The following is a 22,016-nucleotide window of genomic DNA, read 5'->3' on the forward strand; positions in this document are numbered from 1 at the left end:
CATGTTACTTTCAGAAACTATCTGGATGAAATTTTCATTTTGGAAATATTTGCCTTGTGAGTAAAAAGTCATGAGGCTTATGAATTTTTCTTACTTTCCTGATCACTAAATTTAAAGGAATATTCCAAAGAACTAAACGTTACTGCAATGTATGCAGAGGACACCATCTGTGTGGAGAAGAGCTGCACTTGTTCTTTCAAAGCCCTAGAACAAACCATGTATACTTTCACCTTTATTTATTTATTCATTCTTTTTCATAATCACTGTTTATTATGCTAGGTATTAATTTTAAAGAAGTAAATTGTTTCTTTCAAACGTGCTCATTTAATTCCCAGAGTTCTAAGGTCATGAGTGAAAAAAGTGAATCATGAAAGACATCTTTTTGGAGTTATTGTAATGTGTTACTTTTTGTCCCTTTTGAATTACGTGACTTTAAAGAGTGATTTTCAAATGACGGATGTGGGAATCACTGTCAGTGTTTGTTACAATCTGGATTCCTAGGTTTTTACCTCCAAGGATTTTAATTCAGAAAGTCTGGGAATCTGTCTTTTTAAATCCCACGCCATGTGATTTTGATGCAGGAAGTATGTGGATGACCCTTTAAAAAACATTGCTTTTTCAACCATGTGAACAGATATGTGAAAATACTGGTGTACAAACAAGATCAGTATTCTGAAAAAACCCTGTGTATTGAATCTCCTATTAATTGAAAGAATATTTTTGAAAAGAACTTTGTTTATAAAGCACCATGCTTTTCATTAGTCCTTTTTATGACGTTCATTGTAATTATTGTATTTTGAAGCAAGCTGGCTGTGATCACGTATTAAATTCCAAGGCCAGGAGAGACAGATGTGGAGTGTGTGGTGGGGATAACTCCTCATGCAGGACAATGGCAGGTGCCTTCAACAGTGCCCATTATGGTGAGCTGTGCAGTTCTTTCTAATTTTCTCTTTGGGTATAATAATGGAGTATATAATGAAAGAATAATAGTAATGGCTCGTTATTGTTTTGTCTATTCTATACCTTAGTTCATAATGATTAATTAAATCTTATACCAGATGTATCATTGAATTAATGATTACATTAATTAATGAATGAATAACCTGCTTTAAGACAAATCTGATCCTTAAAAATTTGTTAGGTGTATTTATTAGAGTAAATGTGGTGCAGCTTGACAATGGTGTGTGAATAGTCCCCCAGTTAAAGAAATGTTTTTACTGCTCTTCCTGTAATTTGTATTGTATTTATATTTATAATTTTTCCAGGAAATTCGCTTTCAATTATTTTTAATCATTTGAACCACATTTTTTTGTGCGTGACCTGGCCTATCTACTGTGTTTCATATTGATGATGTATTGAAACTGATTGAAGGTGAAGGATGAAACCATTAACTTCAGTGCTAATCTGGAATTAGTGTTACATTTGATTTTTCGAGAAGTATCTGGATTACAGATATAATTGATGTTTGGCCACGGTTTCATTTTTCTTCAAAATTATTATGAGAACACAATATGTCAGACATTTTCCATTAAATTTTCTGAGAAAACGTTTTTTCTTTTTATGGTAATAAAAAGCAGCCTTTTAAAACTTTCCTTGCAAAATAAAAATGTATTTTTTATTACAGCTTTATTGTTCAGCTTTAAATTGGATTCACATATGTTTGAACATAGTTGTTTTAAGTTAGTAAGAATTCAGTTAAAGCAGTATAATTTAAAACACAATTTATATTTTTATCTATATGAAAAGCATAGTATATTTCATACTCTGGTCGTGCTTATGAATCTGAGTTACTAGATAATTTGACATTATTTTTCTAGTTATTATGATTCATTATTTCACGGGAGCCGTAAATATTTGATCCCCTTTTGTAACCAATGGCACACATTTATCAAAGTCCGGTCTGTATTTACTGAAAAACTTTTTTTTTTCTGTGTAAAACCACATGCACCAAATTATGATCATATGTTTAACCTTGACAAAATTGTACTATGACTTAATCAGTTTGCAAACAGAAAAAGATCTTAAACTCTTGTGCAGGGTTTGAAAAGCGTTTGTCACATTACTGCCCCCTGGTGGTAGCCTTCATTTTGTCACATTTGCAATGCCTAGAAACGCTTTCTTGAAAAAATAGCAAAGACATAAAATAGTGGAGCTGGTAGGGATATTTTATAGTGAAAAAATCATGAGTCAAAATTATTTTTGTAGGCTTATAACCTACACCCAATATGCATATAGTGTATACAGAATCATCAGATCATTTATCACTTTATGTTTAAATGTGATATCTTAAAGAGGTATAAATAAATGAGGCTGCTCTAAAAACATGCAAGGTAATTTCATATCAAGGTTTCAAACGTAAGCTCTTTGAAAACTTCCTTTTCTTAAGTTCATTCTATATTTATCAAGTCAGTACATACGAAAAATTTTAACTCCTTTTGTATATTAAATAAAAGAGGAAAATCCTAAAAAGGGAAAGGAAAAACTTAGAATAATATCACTAGAGCAAAATTAATTGTTGACTTAAAACCTGAGAGTATTCAGAAAACTGTGACATGAGTGGTTTTAGTGCAGGAGAAACGTTGCTTCTTGTTTAATGTATATTTGATATAGTGTTTCCTCATCTTTTGAGAAGTGCCAGTGTTGTTGAATTTGGTCTCATAAAACAGAAACATTTTCATTTCTCTTGAGTAAACTTTTTACTTTTCTCTTGACAATTTGTTAGTAGACTTTACAAAATAATGTAAAATTTGGGGGGTAGCTATAGGGATTCTTGCTTACACTAGAACCTAAAAGCTTAAGAAAAATGTTCTCTTTAACTTTCATTATTTTGCTGTTCACTGAGTCTGTGTACACATATAGCAATGACTACCTATTTTTATATCTCCTGGACTTGTGAATAGCATTTAGAATTTTTTTCCTCATTAGGAAGTATAAGATGTAAAAGTATTGGTCAAATTTTAAATGAATATGTGTACTAAATAGTTCAGGAGCTAAAATACTAGTTTCATTCTTATTCTATATTCAGAATTTTAGAAGTAAGAGTAATTAAGAAATGTACTTTAAGAATCCCAGACTGTGTATTTCCAGACAACAACCACTTTTTCTTAATCCTTAGTAATTTATATAAGGCACTGATTCAAGAAGAATAAGCACGATATCATCTTTCAAAGATAAAATGAAATTAAGTCTGCTATGCTATTCAGATTTTTCTTTCAGCAGTACTAGCCTCCTGTCTGTTCTGCTTTTTGTGAAAGTTAACTTGTGTAAACTTCTATTGCAGGTTATAATGTCGTTGTAAAGATTCCCCCAGGAGCAACAAACATTGATATTCTTCAGCACAGCTATTCTGGAAAACCAGAAGATGACAATTACCTGGGTAAACATTTTTAGTTAAACAGCAGCCAGTATGTGGTTCGTGTGCAATTTCACAGAGGTCTGTGGGTGCTGTAAATTCTTGGAAGGCAAGAAGAGCCCCTTGAACAAACATGCAATTTCAGTTCACACTGAGCTTAAGTCATCTGACTCCCTATGTGTGATTTCTTTTTGAGCTACACACCATATCCTATCTTAAAAATCCTTAACTAAATTCTGGAAAGTAAATTAAATGTTTTTTCCCATGAGGGTGTTTTAGAAAACCAGAGGTTATATTCAGTTAAAGTTGTGTTGTGTATTTAGAATAAAATCCTCTATCCTTCTATCTTTATCTAAGGTTAATTATAGACCTCTTTGGGGTTAAATGTTTTAAAGAATTTTCTTAAATGTCTTTACCATGTAGCAAAAGTCTTTAAATACAACTTTTACAAAGCTCTTACGTTACAGAAAGGCAGAAAGAACTATGGTTTCATATTTTTAGATGTTAATGAGTATAGTTATAGTATATTGTCCTTTAGCTAATTCTAGAGTATAAATTTCAGTTGTTGTTTATTTTTGGAAATTAGCTTTTAGGCTTAAAGAATTTCACTTAGGCCCAGAGATGAAAAGAATGCTTTACAAACCTTTTCTTTGTGTCTGATAAATACCTTAATATTGACTAATTCGTAATTCACCAAACTGGTGATGCAAAGCTGATAATGAGAAAGTACCTGCTTCACATTAATGAAATGTGAAATATTGGCCCAAGTAATCAACTCTTCTAACTTGAAATCTGAATATGTAATGAACAGCTTATCTCAAGAATTATATTTGGCATTATAGAGTCAATTGTAAAGAGAACGACCGCTGAATAGATGCAGGTTTTCCTTTTGGGATGATGAAAAAGTTTTAGAACTAAGTAGAGGCGGTGGTTATACAATATTGTGAATGTATACTAAGTACTATCAAATTCTTCAGTTTAAAATGGTTAATTCTATGTTATGTCAATTTCACCTCTATAAAAAATGCAAAAAATTTCCCAAAGAAAATCAAATGTAAATGTTTTAACATTTTACATTTAGTTGCAATTCTTTTTGCATATACATAGATATATGCTACCATATTTTAGATAATTTAATATGTCTCTCTTAGGATCCAAATATAGATATTTGGGTTCTGCCCAAGTTTAAAAATTGGAAATGTTCACCAATAAAGTATCACTATACTTTGTAAAAGAACTACTAATGGAAATATCAAAATCTAAATGGAGTGAGCAAAATAAACATGTGAAGTCATTAGAAAGGACTTGTAAAATATTTATATTTATGAAATTTGCTTTTGGTAACTAAAAATAATGAAATGTATACAATTTTTCTCAGTAAAGTTTTGTTTATTTCCCTTAGTTTTAATGTAACTGGTAGTCCCTTAAATAGGCCTATACACTTCTGATAATGTCCAGATTTTAATTTTATAGGGTAAATGTGGAACTTTATTTGTTCTTCATTGAATTCAGTGCAATGTATAAAGACAATCACAATAGTCCATACAGACACAGGAACACCAAATGTCTTTGGCAGTAATCCCTTCATGGTTGCTTTGAGGTGTGTAGTATTTAGTAAGTTTAATCATAGGTAATTTGTATGCTTTGGGTGGGGTTCCCTGGAAGACCAAACAAATGTTTTCCAAAACAGTTATTCCACTGAGAAGTAAAGCAGCAAAAATGTATTTTATTAATATGGAGTTTTTATTAGTACAAAATTTAAAATATCATATATCCTCTTGAAAGTTAAAAAAAAGCACAGTGCTTTTTTACAGTTTATACACTTTTACAAACACTTTCCAAATTTGATTCCGATTAAAAGCCTGTGAGGTAAGAATTTTTATTATTCCTCTTATGCAGTTAGGAAGCAAGTAGTTTATCCAAGATCACATAGTAATTAATTGGAACAACTTGAATTTAAACCAGTTGTTCTAATACCAAATTCTGTGGTCTTTTTACTACCACATCACTGTGGACACCATGTACTTTTTGCGTTTAAAAAGTAACAACAACAAAAAAATAAATAAATAAAAAATAACAAATCGTGAATACATATTGTTACATACTCTATTATATACATATGTAAATATTAGTATATAGATAGACATAAGGATACATATTTGATAGGCTGATATTAATACCTGTCATTGGGGAAAAAGAGAGAATAAGAAGGGGTAAGAACAGAGAGAGAGGTCAGAGGATTCCGAAAAGCAGCAGTCACTCACGTATGCGTAAGCAGTGATGAATGCCTTGCCATGAAGAAGATCCAGATGTTTTCAGAGAGAGGAGTGGAGAGGCATGGCCTTTTAGAACGTTGACGCTAGAGTGTTGAAGCTTTGTACATTTTTTCCAAGATAAGCATTAACGAAATGCCGCAGCAGTCTGGCTGCCCTTTCTTTCCTCACCATGGGTGACCAGGATTGATTTAGCTGATCTGTCTGCAGGCCCGTGCATGACTTCTTTCTGTTTTCCCACTTCTTGTGTGTCTCTCCCAGAGCTGCACACCTTGTGGAACATGACCTTCTCAGAAGGAAAAATTATGGGGTGAATTTATTTTCATGTCTTTGGCTGATGTGCTGAAGTTTCCCTGCATATGGCTTAGATACCACTTTACAGTAAAATAAAGTTTATTTCCTCCATATTAATTTATGTTTATATTTTCTAATTTCAAAAAAGGATGTGAATTATAAAAGTTAAAAATGCTTCTGTACCATTGAGTGGTTTTGCTATTTCATGAGTACTCTCCTTTTACAGCATTATCAGACACTCAAGGGAATTTTCTTTTGAATGGGAATTTTGTTGTAAGTATGTCCAAAAAGGAAATCAACGTACAAGGAGCTATTTTTGAATACAGTGGTTCAAACAACTCGATTGAAAGAATTAATAGTACTGATCGGCTGGAAGAAGAACTTCTTTTGCAGGTAAATTCTCAGTAGTCGTTAATAAGACAGTTTTAATCATGTTAGTAAAGTATGATGCTTAAGTGCTTTGCATTTATTATTAAACATAAAAATTATATCTTTTAAGAGTATATCTTTTATGAATTAATGGTATGCTCCTTTGTATTTTTATTGAGGTTTTATGTGTGGGTAATCTCTACAACCCTGATGTACGTTATTCCTTCAATATCCCCATGGAAGAGAAGAGTGATCTGTTCACGTGGGACCCATATGGACCATGGCAAGACTGTACAAAAATGTGTCAAGGTACACTGGTATTAAATGAAAGAGACAAAAGTTCAGCTCTGCATGCTGGTATAATCTGGAGTGCTCTTGAGTCTGACTGCCTGTGGAATCCACGCATGTACACCACACAGACATACAGAGGTTTTCTGTCTTTTTTTCTCTTCCTGCTTTTCTCCCCACTTATTCTTTGGTTCTTATACTTAACAGCCTCCCTTATCTCTACCCTTTTCAACGTTCTCCATCACTGCTTCTTCCCTATCACGTCCTCGTTCTCTTTCTCGCCGTCACAGAAGGGTTCTCTAACTGGGACTCTGTTTCCCAGTGAAATACCCACCCTCTTGTCCTTTCCCCTCAACACACTTTCCCAGCCACCCATCTCCCTCTTTTAGTGTTGGAGTGTCAACATTCTCTCATTCTTTTATTTCCCTTCCCTGACCACAAGGAAATGTGTTTGTACTGATGGATGGGTAACTGAAAGGAATACAGAGGGAGATGGAAAAACAGCGAAATTTGTAGTAGAGAAAGCAAATGAAGAGACTGGTGTCTTTGGGCAATCTGTAATTACGAATACCTAGTTGTGTGATGCTACATTTGTGCAAATCAGTAAATGTTTATTGAGAGGCTACTTTGTTTTGGATTATTAGGACCCTGAATTTGCATGAAAGCTTTAAAGTCATATGGATGAAACAGAGGCATGTGTAGGTCATCTTAGTTTTAAATGGTAAATGCAATGCTACAGGTATGCACGGAGAAGACCCCAGGAAAGATGGAGGGGGCAGTTTGAGGAGATGAAAGGGGAAGATATAGGGAAGTTTGTATAGAATGGAAAGGTAGTTCCGATGGGGACTAGAGACAAGTTTTGGCAATTAGGGGAGCAGTGAGTCAGAAGAGAGGCAGATCAGAACAGTATGGAAAAGAGCTGAGAGAAGGTAGGTGGCCAGAGGCAGTGATCACAGATGATGGAAACATGCGGGACATTTTAACAAACTGACCTCAAGGTGCCAAAGAAATTGTGGTATCCCGTTCAAAAAAAGGCACAGACTTCGTCCTGTGGTGTTGGGACAGGGGTGCCCAGATGATAGCATGGAAACAGGCATTCCTGTTTGAGCAGTGTCTCCGGGGAGGGAGACTGAAGTAGATGATGCCAGGCTGACTGGGACAACGCTGTAAGTAGGAACAAAGCTTTAGGAACACAGGAGATGGAGGAATTCATTTTGACGAAAGACCCTGGTTATGCTTTATAGAAGAGAATTTCGGTTTGGGGAGCTGGGACAAGCATTCCAGCATAACTGGGTAAGCTGGTCTGTGGCAGTGGATATGGGGAGCTAGAAGAAACCTAAGTAACAGTTGAGTGAAAGAACATTCTAAAATGTGGGGAACACACCAAATAAAAAATAACAAGATCCAAATGAAAGGTGGGACGAGGCATTTTGAGATAGTTTGGAAGTCTGAACCAGGAGAGCTCTCTTGTGTGCAGGAGGAAAGGAGCTATTAAATCAATTGCCACAACATATACTATGATTATAGCTCCTTTGATGTGTGTGTGTAACTTTTGGGTTTCTTTAAAGTGAAGTTTCTTCAGTTTTGTTTACTTGCTTCCTGTATACTGAAAATGATCAGTCCCCCAACTTTTTGTGAGTGCTATAAATTTTGTCTTAATATTTTGAAGCACATTATTCAATGTATCAGTTTCACTTTTCCTTTATTTTCCCTCATCTGTTGCTCCTGTGGCCCTCTTCTCTCCTGCTCTAACTTGGCCGTGTTGCTTTTCAGGCCTGTTACACGGCTGTCATCATGCACTTTCCCTTTTTTATGTATTTGATTCCCTGTGTTCTAAATCCTATGAATTCCTCTTTTTATTTCCTCCATTGCGGGGAACATATCTGTCAGTACTTTCCTGAGAAAGAGAGGCAGGTTTTTGAAATTTTTTTTCTCTCTGAAAATAGCATTATTCTATTCGCGCATTGGATTGATAGCTTGGCTCATATAAAATTCTAAACTAGACTATTTTCCTTTAGAATGTTGAAAATCTTGTTTTCTGGCTCATTTTCTGATTTCCTGTGCTTGGATATGATACTTCCTGATGTGGAAGTTTTGTTTCTCCCCACCTTCATTCTGCTGGTGTGGACTATCAAGACAATGTGTGTCGGTGTAGCTTTTTTATTCGTCTATTTTCCTAGGTAATTAGGAGGCATTCCAATCAGGAAACATAGATTCTTTGACTTGAGAAGTTTTGTGCATGATTTCTTTGATAATTTCTTCACTTTAAATTTTCTCTCCTATCTTTGTAAAATTTGTATTGTCTGGATATCCAGCCTCCTGGACTGATCTCTTATCTCCTAATTTCCTCTCCAAATGTACCTTGTTTTCTTAATGTTTCTTCTCAACAGCTTGCTTTTGTTTCATGGATGCAAGACCCATGTCCTTGAGAGTATTAATCTTAGTCTTGTAAGTTTCTTCTGCCCCCTGACATATCTATTTCATCTTAGTTCTGTTTTGCTTCTGCTTCTTTTGGTCTCTTTTGTGTGAGTGACTTTCCTAAAGTGTCTGCTGATCCTTTGCTGTTTGTTCATATTTAAGACTAAAGTCCTAACTGAAAGTCCTGTGTTGGTTAGATAAGTCAACCCTCATTATAGAGTAACTGGATCTCTAAGTAGCCCTTTCTTGTGTCACTGGGGGAGAAGCCCCAAATGTCATTGTCATTTGACCTTTTTTCTTGGGCTGAAGAGTTTTCCAAGAGAGGAATTCTCCCATCTTCTGATGGTCAGTTAGGGGATGGGAGAAACCATAAAAATTGGCTTGGAGCCAGAGGGAAATGGTGGGAGAGCCCAGTGGGCCTGGGTCTCATCATTCAGTATGGGACTTTTACTGAATACCCCTATTTTTAGTACAACTTCCCTTTTTAGTACAACTCCCTAACTTCCCTCAGCTGCTGTGTCTGTGCCCTCAAGTTCACCTTCTCTAGAGCTTTGCTGTCCAATATGGTAGCCACTAGCCACATGTGGCTAGCCCATTGAAATGTGGTGTAAGTGTGAAATGCACAATGAATTCTATAGAGTTAGTATGAAAAAAGAATGTAAAATACATCATCAATAATGTTTACATTGCTATCAGGTGGAAATGATCCTATTTGGATATTTGGATACTTCTATCTTTGTACTTCTTAATGTCACTACAAGACAATGTAATATTACATATGGTTCACGTCATGTTTTTATTGGACAGTGCTGCTCTCGATGAGAAGGTAGGAATCTGACCGATCTTCATAAATAGTATTCAGTCACTTCTCCATTTTTTCAGGCCTGCCCCTCACACATTCACCTCTTTAGAGGAACCTGGTGTTTTTGACTCCTGGACTTTGCTTGGATTCTGTGGCATGAATGGTTTGTTTCTTACTTTCTTCCTCCACGGCCTTAGATTTCAGCTTCCTTGGCTCTACTACAATAGTTATTTCCATCTTCTTTTCATATTCAGAATTTCCTTTTCTTGCCTACTGTGTTTCCTTCTTTATTCTTTTTGTTCCTTCAGGTTTTTGCCTTTTCAAAATTCTTTATAGTTACCTCAGATGGTATTTAGGAAGGAGCAGAGATAAAAATGCATGTTCATGTTTAACTAACTGAAAGTATACAGTTGAACTTGGATAAAACAGAAATTTGATCATGGCACTGATGGCTTAAACTTATTCCTGTCTCCTCATTGCAGAAAGTGCAAAGTTCAGTCTACTCTGGCCCCTGTGGCTTCTCTTAGTTTGCTTTTGCTGTGGTTATGCCCCGTACAAACAACCGCCAAGTCTCAATGACTTAGAACAACAAAGGTTTATTTCTCGCTCATACTATGTGTTGGCTGCTAATTGGCTCTGACTCTTCTCCAGCTTGGTATCTGCATCCATGTCATTTTTCAAAAAAAAATTAATAGACTTTATTTTTTTAAAGAAGTTTTAGGTTTAGGGCTTCCCTGGTGGCGCAGTGGTTGAGAGTCCGCCTGCCAATGCAGGGAACACGGGTTCATGCCCCGGTCCGGGAAGATCCCACATGCCACAGAGCGGCTGGGCCCGTGAGCCATGGCCGCTGAGCTTGCGCATCCAGAGCCTGTGCTCCTCAACGGGAGAGGCCACAACAGTGAGAGGCCCGTGTACCGCAAAAAAAAAAAAGAAGTTTTAGGTTTATAGAAAAGTTAACAGAAAGTACAGAAAATTTTCATATTCCCCCTGCTTCCATACCCTCTCTCCCCAGTTCCCCTATTATTATCATCTTGCGTTTGTGTTGCACATTTATTACAATTGATCCATTATTATGAACTAAAGTCTGTCCGTACTGCCTTTTTCATTCATGATTCCAGGCTGAAAGATCAGCCCCATCTGGGAAAGGCTATTTTAGAGACGGAGGGAAAAGGGAAAGAGAGTTGGCAGAAGCATACCGTGGCTTTTAGAGCTTCTGCTTGGAACTGGAATAGGTCACATCCCCTTACAGGTGGTTGTCATAAGCCTGATGTCAATGGGCAGCGAAGTCTGCTCCTCCTATAGGAAGTTATAGTAACACTGTAGCAAGTGGAGACTGTAATTTTGTTACAGGGAAAAGGGAAGCAAATAATGGGGAACAGGGGTGTAGTGTATCATGTATTGTGTATCCTGTATCATGTATCGTCAGCACTGACCCTGGCCACTCAGTTCTCTATTAACAACACTTCAATACAGCTATAATAAATTTCTTTCTACTCCACACCTGTCCCACCTTCCCTTATGTCTCTCTACTAAGCAAACTCCTCAGTGTTTCAGGATTCAGCTTGCTTATTGCAGAAAGTCATTCCTGACTAGATCAATATGCTAGCCTATTTGTATGCTATGTTGGAATTTTTTTTTTTTTTTTTTGCTTTCTTAGCTTAATCCTTCAGGCTATTAGCAGAAGTAAATGATTATGCAACATCTCCTTATGTGAATTTTCCTTTAATTTTAAATTTTCATTTGGCTTTGGCCAAGGTCTTCATAGAAGAAAAATTATCTGCGTACGTAAGAGTGATCATATGGTAGTGTCTGATCAAAGATGTGACCACTTACCACTTCCATTGTTGGTGACTGAAAGGTGCAATACAGACTGTGAACTAAGGTAAGTAAAAGAGAAATAATGTATAATGTAACCAGGTTAAAATCAGTAAGTGAGGTAAGATGTAAGCATCTAGTGTAGTGCCTCTCACAGGGTGGACATGTAATTAATGTCTATCCTTTGCCCCTTCGGTTAAAAAACTTTAGACTCACTAACTTATTGTGAAACTCGGCAATTGGTTTGAGTTTTTTATTCATAGTATTTGCTGAGTTCCAGTATAGAGGCCTCAATATTTTGTGTAAGAAATCGAATCAAATTTGTCTGTAAAATAAATACAGGAAAACTCTAATCTGAAAACCTACGGTTTAAAGATCTGAAACAATACATTTTGTAGCACTATCCTATAATTCTCATTGAACTCATGAACCAATAAACTTTTAAAGTTTGAGGATTAATCAATAAATTGATTTCTATATCTTATCAGCATTTTGTCCGTTAAACGTTAGGAACGTGATCCTAGATCATGGCAGAAAGTTTGTTCTTCTAAAATTCTTGTTATTTGATTATCTGTGATGGGTTTTAGAGTGAAGCTAAGAGCAATAACCCCCATATAGCAGGTGACAGTCAACTTTCAGGGATGGCCAGAACCTCTTTGACTCAGCAAGGATGAGAATTTTTATGTATTTATGGTGGTATTTGAAGGCCTATAGTGAAAGGCTAATGACAGAACAGCCTGTACAAGGTGCATCCTCTACATTGCAGTAGAGTGAAGCACAGTGAAACCCTTGAGGTGCAGGTGGGATGGAAAGGAACTCCATGAATTCTCTTATCTGCTGTACTAGTGCACTCATATTGTCTGAGAGATTGCTAGACTGTAATTGAGATAATGTGGCTCAAACTGGCAGATTTTACTTGTGGAAAAAAATGTTTTCCCTGGAAACATGTCTAAAAATAGATTACTTGAGTTAATGAGAAAATGTGATATGCCTTACAAAAACCAAGTTTACCAACTTGTAAAGGCTTTATCTTTATTGATGTAGTCATATTCCCAGATATTCCCTGATCCTCAGTCAAATAAAGGTTGCATAGGGAGGCACTCCCTGATGATGAGTCAAATATATTCAGTTCTAGTCTTAAATCTTCTACTACGTAACTGAGCAATCTTGATCTCAACTAGTTGTTTTCAAAGGTCTAGCGGGAGGCGTGGGTTCCTAGGACCTCCAAAGCTGCCTCCAAGTGCCTGTATAGCTGGTTCCCTACTTCCGTCTTTAACCAGACACTCCATGTTTATGTATTTGGAGTGCAAGTTAGATTTTATTTGGAAAAAAAGTAAGATTTCTGACAAGTCAGGCGTTCATACCATTTGAATGTACAGCACCTCTGGTCTTCATTTTCTCATCTATAAAATGAAAGTTTGGGCTCTGTGATGTTTAAGAAGTTTTCATCCCTAAATCAATGATACATCAAATATTTTTAGGTAGCTTGTCCATTAATTGCAACAAAATTTTAAAGATGAATGATATGCCTGAGTTTCTGTGAATCCATTTTTAAATTGTGTTCATTGGCATACCTCCTAAATGTAATAACATCATTTTTTGAAGGTGGCACATCATTGGCAAAAGTGAATGTTCATCCCTTTGTGGTCAAGGATATAAGTCATTGGACATCCACTGTATGAAGTATTCCATTCATAAAGGACATACTGTTCCAGTAGATGACCACTACTGTGGTGACCAGCTTAAACCTCCGACCCGAGAACCCTGCCATGGTGACTGTGTCTTAACAAGGTGGCATTATTCAGAATGGTCCCAGGTACAAAGAAAAAGATTGCTTAAGAAAAGTTGCTCCTTTTTTTTTTTTACCTCTAATTAAATATTTGTCACTCTAAAGTTTTGTTAAAATTTTAATTTTGTGTCCATTTGTCACCACTTTTCTTTTTTTAATCAGTGTTCCAGGAGTTGTGGAGGAGGGGAGAGGTCTCGAGAATCTTACTGTATAAATAACTTTGGCCACCGTCTTGCTGACAGAGAATGCCAGGAACTTCCCCGAGTGACAACTGAGAATTGCAATGAATTTTCCTGTCCCAGTTGGGCCACTAGTGAGTGGAGTGAGGTAACATTAAACCCATGAGGCTTAGAACTGTTATAACATTGTGTAGGAGAGCTTTGCAATCGAAGGCTATATAATTCAAAAAAATATTTCAATTTATTTTATCATGTGGTAAATAACTTTATCAAGGTATAAAACATTTAAAAATGGTTCGTTCTTTAACTGTTTACAATATCTGGCCAACAATGACATACTGATGTTTAATCTATAACCACTTTCATAGTGTCCACAGTAGGCTGAGATATACACTTGTTCTAAGGTTAGTTTTGTACCTTTGTTTCTGGAACAAATGGATGTTGCACTGGGATTTGGGCAGCAGAAGTTTGGGATGGCTGATTTTACCCCGTGTATATCTCTGATTTTTCTGAGGAGTAAAGGGAAAATGTCCTTAGGAATGGTCTTTCAACTGTATTTGAATATGCAAATTGATCATTCATTATATATTTTGTAGGTATATGTGCTGACTAATACTGAAAATAATGGTCAGTTGTATTCTTACAGTGTCTTGTTACATGTGGAAAAGGAACAAGGCAGCGGCAGGTGTGGTGTCAACTGAATGAAGATCACTTGAGTGATGGCTTCTGTGATCCAAGCACCAAGCCTGAGTCTTTGAGACCATGTGAGCTTCATGCATGTGCTTCCTGGCAAGTAGGACCATGGAGTTCTGTGAGTATATGATAAGGGTTTTTCTACTGTAATCCATCATTACAGAATAACACAGAACTTGTGGTGTATTCACTCTTTAGTGGCTGCATCTAAATTTGGGTGTTTTTTTGGAAAAAGATTCCTGAAATGTAAATCCCTACCTGCACAATTTTGTCAGTACTGCTAATGTTGCTGTGGTAAATATTCTAGCTTTGCTTTTTAATTCAGTTTTGTTAAGAAAAATGCTACAAATTTTATGTTTTCACAAGGAACCATATTCAATATCCTGTAATAAACCGTAATGGAAAATAATATGAAAAAGAATATATATATAAATAACTGAATCACTTTGCTATACACCAGAAACTAACATAATGTTGTAAATCAACTATACTTCAATAAAAAATTTTTTATGCTTTCATCCGCTTTATTTAAACTATAGACATTTTCATGTTCGGTGTCTAAATTATTATCTTTACTGTATTTAGAGTAGGCATTGTTGGGAAGTTTTGCCAAACAGGCGGCTAGGAATCTGCTGGATGAGGGTGGGCAGCTTATTATCCTACACAGGTTGCCACAGTTGCTGGGAAACATTTCTCTCATGTGCCCTTTAACTCTGTCCTATGCTCTTCCTTTATCTCTTTGAAATTTACTTCGCGTATTAAATGACATGCATGCACCAGGTCGATTTTGAAAAGTATTTAGTTTCTCTAAACTGTATTGACTCTGCCTTCAAAATATCAGGCTTCTATTGATATTTTTACATGATAACTTTAAAGATATAATAATTGTCCATTTTAACTTCACTATTTTATTAGCATCTCCATAAATTTGAATAAAGATGTGTGTTGATTCAGTTTGCTCATTTTAAGTCTAGAATCTGGTATAAAGGACTAATAAAAATATCTACTGAAAGTATATTCTTAACTGTCTATTTACAAAGAAAATTAAGTTTATGTAATTTTTGAACAATGGTGTTTGGTATCTGCTTATATTCTTTCAGTGCACAGCCACGTGTGGACAGGGGTACCAGATGCGTGCTGTGAAATGTGTCAATGAGCTACTTAGTACAGTGCTAGATGATAGAGTGTGCCATGGAGCTAGTCGCCCAAGTGACAGGCAGGTAAAGGACACCTCTTCATGGATTATAAACAAAAATGTTTGATACAGGAGGACTATTGATATGTTAAAATTATTTCCATACGTATTTTTTCCATTTAAACTTCTATGCCTTAAAAATGTATGTGGGTGACTTCCCTGGTGGTCCAGTGGCAAAGGCTCTGTGCTCCCAATGCAGGGGGCCTGGGTTCAATCCCTGGTTAGGGAACTAGATCCTGCATGCTGCAACTAAGACCTGGCACAGCCAAATAAATAAATAAATAAATATTTTTTACAAAAGGTATGTGGGCATCAGAAAGTATATTGTTCTTGGTTTTGCCAGCTTTATTGATGCATTTTTTTTACTCTTTATCTGCCATTGGATCATTCATTTAACTTATATTTCCATCCTTTGAACTGCAGAAGGCTGAACCTCTAAAGCGTGTCATACTGCCTAAGGGAGCCTCCTGTGTTCATTCAGGAGGTTTCAGCTTAGTGGTATTTTTGAAGGACTATTACTCTTTGCTTTTCAACCATCAGGCAGAATCATCCAAACTTTAGCCTTCAGAGTCATACTATCCACTTCTAGCCCTTGATAATATTTTGTACTTTTTTTTTTTTTTTTTTTTTTTTAGTACGCGGGCCTCTCACTGCTGTGGCCTTTCCTGTTGCGGAGCACAGGCTCCGGATGCGCAGGCTCAGCGGCCATGGCTCACGGGCCCAGCCGCTCCGCGGCATGTGGGATTTTCCCGGACGGGGGCGACCGGGGCACGAACCCGCATCCCCTGCATCGGCAGGCGGACTCTCAACCACTGCGCCACCAGGGAAGCCCATATTTTGTACTTTTGAAAAATATAAACCTTTACATCGCTTCTTTGTAGTTTAGAGTGCAAATGTTCTTTACTTATATATGTGGAGGATGAAATGAAGTATAGAATTTAGTATAAAGCAGAATGTTAATTAATTCATTGATGTTTTGTGAGACCCATTTTTCTTTTGAACAGGACTGTATTGTTACACCTTGCCCAATTATCCCTAAAATTGGGGCCACTTCATTACCAGCCCTTCCCATGGGAAAGATAGCACAATGGCGATATGGTTCTTGGACCCCAGTAAGTGAATTCCTTTAAGAGGTACAGTGTTTCTACTATGGAGCCTTTCAGACATCCACAAAATAGTTGCTACAGATTTGCCAAATTAATGTATGCATTCATTCTCAGGTATTTTGATGAATATAAGGTTTAGAATTAGATAATTTAATGACTAAATCCTGTTCTGCCTTTCAAGAGCTCTGTGTCTCTGAGAAGAAATTTAAGTTTTCTAGCTCTATTTTCTGATCTACCAAATGGGGATGATAATATTTATTGATTATTTTTTTAACTTTTATTTTATTTTACAGCAGGTTCTTATTAGTTATCTATTTTATACATATTAGCGTATACATTTCAATCCCAATCTCCCAATTCATCCCACCACCACCACCCCACTTTACCCCCTTGGTGTCCATACGTTTGTTCTCTACATCTGTGTCTCTATTTCTGCCTTGCAAACCAGTTCAGGGGATGATAATATTTATGTCCCAGGTTGTTATGAGAAGCAGATGTGATGCTTTTTATCAGCCTTTATTTAAACTACCACATATTCATGTTGTTTTTCTAAACTGAAGCCTTTAATCTATTCGGAGTATATACTCACTTTAGTATATATGATAATATATACTAAATATATGAAAGATAGATATATGAAAATATATGAAAGATATATTTTTAAGTTTCACATATTCTCTGAATATTTTAATTATGAGAGCCTATCTACTCTATTACCTAGGTCTTCAAAAGTTATCTTAAATGATATCTTAAGATTCTCTTACATAAAATATTTTCTGTTCTTTTTTAAATTTTGGCAATCAACTAATCAATATTCCTAGAAGCTGAGTATTTTGTTTCATTACCACAAATATCTGATTTGTAAAATTTATTTTCTAAACTCATTGGGATATTCACTGCCCTGTCTTTGACTCAGAAATGATTCCAGGTGATAGTATTTATAATTTAACTTTTTTCAATAAACTTGAGGTTTAGAAATTTGAACAACAGCCAAGTGTAAGGGATGTGGAAATGTCCTGTATAACTCCTTGGTATTATTCAATTTTTGTTAGTGCTCTGTGTCTTGTGGAAGAGGGAATCAAGCCCGCTATGTAAGCTGTCGTGATGCTCACGATGGAATAGCAGATGAATCATATTGTGCCCACTTACCCCGACCAGCTGAAATAGCTGTCTGTTTTAGCCCTTGTGGAGAGTGGCAAACAGGGAATTGGTCACCTGTAAGTATTTTTATGTGAAAAAAATGAAATGAAAAATTTAAATATAATACTTGCTATTTAAGATAATGTAGTTTATTGGCTGAATTTGTGATCAGTGTTCAGCTTCCTGTGGCCATGGAAAAACAACTCGACAAGTTTTATGCATCAACTATCATCAGCCAATTAATGAGAATTACTGTGACCCTGAAGTCCGCCCTGTGATAGAACAAGAATGTAACCTGGCAGCCTGCCCTCCCACATACAGCCACTTTCCGAGTTCCTCTGAGCAGCCAAGCCATTTACCAGGCAGGAATTTTCCATTAACTCACAAACCAGAAGATAATCAAAATCAGGGGGTCCATCCATCAATCAGAGGAAACCAGTGGAGAACAGGACCATGGGGATCAGTAAGCCCTCTTTATTGAGTTATACTAATTCTGTAATTTTGTTATGTTATATGGCCTTTTAACAGATATGTATGTAATGACATCAAATGCTTTTAATGCTAAATTTTTCTGAAGATCAGTAGTTTAAATCTTAAAAGGATTAAGCAATTTTTGATGCAGATTACAAATCCCCAGAGTTCTTATTGAATTATACAGTAACGTGATATTATGATTACAGAGGAATGCACTTGAAAACCATCTCAGAGTTTATTATAGTAAAAATAAAAGAAAATCTTTTAAGTGTTAAGACTACCAGTGTTTATGAAGAAAAAAGCCCCCAAAACCCAGAAATTACTCTGATAGCAGTGCAGTAAGCTGGAATAAAATCATGATTACTAGAAAAGGTACAACTGTGGTTCATATTTTATATGAGAGTAAAGATACCAAAAAAGAAAAACAATGTGAAAGTTTAGTAACTTAACATTATCTTTTGGTTTTTTTCCTTCTTAGTGAGACCTGAAGACTTTAATTCCTTTTTACTTAACACTTAGGACAAGGGTGAATTTCCTTTTGCAAGCTTTAAAACTTCACCTTTCCATCAACAAATTCTAATGAAACCACTAGTTAAAACCCAAGTGTTGGTTATGTTGGGTTAAATAAAACACATTATGTATTGAAAAAAAAACAACCCAAGTGTTTTTTGACAGATATTCTTGATTCAAATTATTATTCCAATGAGGGGGGTTTTAACGTGGAGAGCCTGAATTTGAGTCCAAGTACTGATTTTTTGTGGTGTTTTTTTGATGTAATTTTGTGCCATGGAATCTGCAGTTTGTGTGTTCCTGTGTTCCATCCTTTTCAGTGCTCTAGCAGTTGTGCTGGAGGTATTCAGCGTAGAGCTGTGGTTTGCCAGGATGAAAATGGACAAAGTGCCAGTTACTGCAATGCAGCCTCCAAACCCCCAGAATCAAAGCACTGTGATTCGGGGCCTTGTCCACGGTGGAGCTACGGAAGCTGGGGAGAAGTAAGTCATACTATCTCCTAAACTTGTGGAGATTATGACATCTCCCAAGACTGAAAGTTAAGCATTTCATATTGTTACTGTTGGATAATCTTACTTCACTATCCTAGAGAGAAAAGATTTTTTTTAATTGAGTCAGTAAAAATATGTTCTTTTAATAGACATTGTGTCATGGTATAAATCACTCATTCATGATAGGAAATACATACTCCAGATTTTTAACAGAATCCTTTGTGCTAGCTAATAGGTCTGTGACCTACTAAAACCTCTCTAAAAGTAGTATATTACTGTTTTAATTTCTTAGAAAATTAGACGGATATAGACAATTAGAGTGATATATAGGCATGTTTATATCCATATCAAATGAAGGCTGAACCATTCATTTGGTGAATCTTAAATGGAGAGCTGTCAATTATTGAGTTCTTTCTTCATGTCCTGGCATTCTTTTAGGCACTGGGATTATGAAGATAGCTTTAAAAATGGTTATAATGAATACTAATTCCACCTATATTATGCATGAGAAAGAAGAAAGACTTATATTGGCTTTGGATGAATAAAACAAACTGCCTAATTTAATTAGTCAGATATTTTTGCTGAATGATTTTAGTACATATTTTCTCTCCATAAGGAGTTTGGAAATCATTGTTTAAAGATACACTCTGACCAGGTGCTAATAAATAGGAAGTACCTCTTTAAAATGTACTTTTACTATTTTCCAAAATGAAAGTAACTTTTTAATTTCTGAGTTAAATCTCATAGTGAAAATTCAAATAAAATGAAAAATTGTGAAAAGAACTTTTAACATTTGATACATTTCCTGCCAGACTTTTGTTCTGTATGGGTTCCAGAAATAGGTTCATACCATACATGCCACTTTGCCATCTGCTGTTTTCATGTAATATATATATACTGAACATCTTTCTATGTTTATAAATTTTGATCTCCCTTATTAGCTTTCATGGCTACACAGTCATCTTTTGATAGGATACCATACATTATGTAGTTAATACCTATTACAGTACCAATTCTCAAAATTTTGTCTTTTTAAAAAAATTGTAGAACTAAAACTTTGATTTATTTTTTACCCAGGAAGAAATGTTGAGAATTATAAGGATTCTTATATTTCTTATATAAGAATGTAAATATATTCTTATATATTTCTTATAATTATAAGATTATAAGAAAGGATAACTTTAAACTCTAGCAATACTGATTATGTACTCAACATTGAATAAAGCAATATAATATTCTTTTTGAAGCCACATAGTTTTGATTTTTCTTCTTATTTTTAGTGTACACAAACATGTGGAGGAGGAATAAAATCACGATTCGTAATATGTCTATTTCCCAATGGCCAAATGTCACGAGAGCAAAACTGTGAAATCTTAAACAAGCCACCTAGTGTGGTACAATGTCATGTGCATGCTTGCCCTGATGATATATCATGGCATCGGGGACCATGGAAATCGGTACGATAGTATTCTTATTTTTATCCTTCTGTTTCGTTTTGTTTTTCTATGTTCCTTTTACTTTAATTTCCTCCCTTCATAAATTGTGATGCACATATTTTATCTTCTGATGTTTTTTTAAAGTAGACCATTGGCCCTCTTGGCTTGATAGTTTGAAAGAAGAATCATTCAATTTCAAGTACTGTAATATATACATATATATATATATATATAATAGTTTTATATGTATTTATTTTTTTATAAGTGAATTTTGAACCGTAGCACTAATGGCAGTATCTTTCTCCAGTACACCTTTGGCTTGCCCACAAATTAATTGGAAATATTTTACTATTTACATTTGTGCATAATGTTAACATTGTGCTTATAACAATGGCGAGTTAAGGCTGTGTCTTGTTTGAGTATATAACTGTTTGTGGCTTTTGTCTGTCAATGTCCAATAACTGATCTAAAAGCAAGTAACATTCTTGTTTTTATCATTGTTAAACTTAGTATTTTGTTTGGAAATGTGAAAATATTGTATTAAATATTTAGAGAAATTTACTTACACGAAGTAAATTAATTGTTTACAGTTTGTCACATACATCATGGAAAAGTATGATTTATATAGTAGTTTATCAGAATATTCATTTCTTCCACTGTGTGGAGTTACTGTGTTTTGAACTGTTTTAATTTTTTATTTTTTTTGGAGCCATAGACAAAATTCATAAATATTTATGAATGATTAATTTCCTCTAGTATTTTTCAAATACCAGGCTTTGAAGAATAATTAATATATAAATATATTGAAATTAGCATTTTGGTCACTTTTGATATTTTAAATCATGAACAACTAAGTATACTTCTCTCAAGTGAAAAACTGATTGGAGTCTATAATCTATTTATAATTAAATTTATAAAGTTAAACAGTTCTTTATTTGGAAAATAATTATAACTCTGGTTTTATATCCAACCCTGATGTGTACACTTGTTTTACTTCACCCAAGTCAAAGCTTTATGATGAAATGTAAACCTGTTTCAATTCATGCTATTTGAAGAACAGGTCAAGTTCCAGTTCAGGCTGAAATTCATCTTTAGAGTCAGTGTGACTGATACAAAACAACAGAACATTTTAACTTTATAGGAGGGTCTTAAAGTTAAATGGCTGCATTAGAAGTAGAGAGCCATTACTTTTCAGGAACTAACAAAAAACGTATTTTGCTATGGAAAGCATTCACATATTTACTTAATAAAATGTTCACTGACCATCTGCTATATCCTAGGTACTGTGCTACAGGAATAATAAAGACATATTTCTTACCCCTATGGAGTTTACAGTTTAGTTGGAGAGATGTGAAATACTGTAGGAACTCACTATAAAGATATTTTTTGTTA

General features: G+C 35.2%; 1 protein-coding gene across 1 annotated transcript in view; it reads left to right on the forward strand.

Annotated features, from left to right (window-relative positions):
- ADAMTS20 (ADAM metallopeptidase with thrombospondin type 1 motif 20) overlaps window positions 1-22,016 on the forward strand; it is a 207,035-nt gene that overhangs the window by 101,608 nt on the left and 83,411 nt on the right. The window contains exons 15-28 of the mRNA XM_065887659.1: window positions 803-920; window positions 3,281-3,376; window positions 6,146-6,312; window positions 6,468-6,597; window positions 11,552-11,678; window positions 13,217-13,427; window positions 13,563-13,727; window positions 14,226-14,390; window positions 15,373-15,492; window positions 16,472-16,579; window positions 17,626-17,790; window positions 17,886-18,176; window positions 19,018-19,179; window positions 20,469-20,645. Coding sequence (XP_065743731.1) covers window positions 803-920; window positions 3,281-3,376; window positions 6,146-6,312; window positions 6,468-6,597; window positions 11,552-11,678; window positions 13,217-13,427; window positions 13,563-13,727; window positions 14,226-14,390; window positions 15,373-15,492; window positions 16,472-16,579; window positions 17,626-17,790; window positions 17,886-18,176; window positions 19,018-19,179; window positions 20,469-20,645 — 2,202 coding nt within the window. The remainder of the gene's footprint in view (window positions 1-802; window positions 921-3,280; window positions 3,377-6,145; window positions 6,313-6,467; window positions 6,598-11,551; window positions 11,679-13,216; window positions 13,428-13,562; window positions 13,728-14,225; window positions 14,391-15,372; window positions 15,493-16,471; window positions 16,580-17,625; window positions 17,791-17,885; window positions 18,177-19,017; window positions 19,180-20,468; window positions 20,646-22,016) is intronic.

Source organism: Phocoena phocoena, chromosome 11 (assembly GCF_963924675.1).
Source record: "Phocoena phocoena chromosome 11, mPhoPho1.1, whole genome shotgun sequence".
Classification (NCBI taxonomy): domain Eukaryota; kingdom Metazoa; phylum Chordata; class Mammalia; order Artiodactyla; family Phocoenidae; genus Phocoena; species Phocoena phocoena.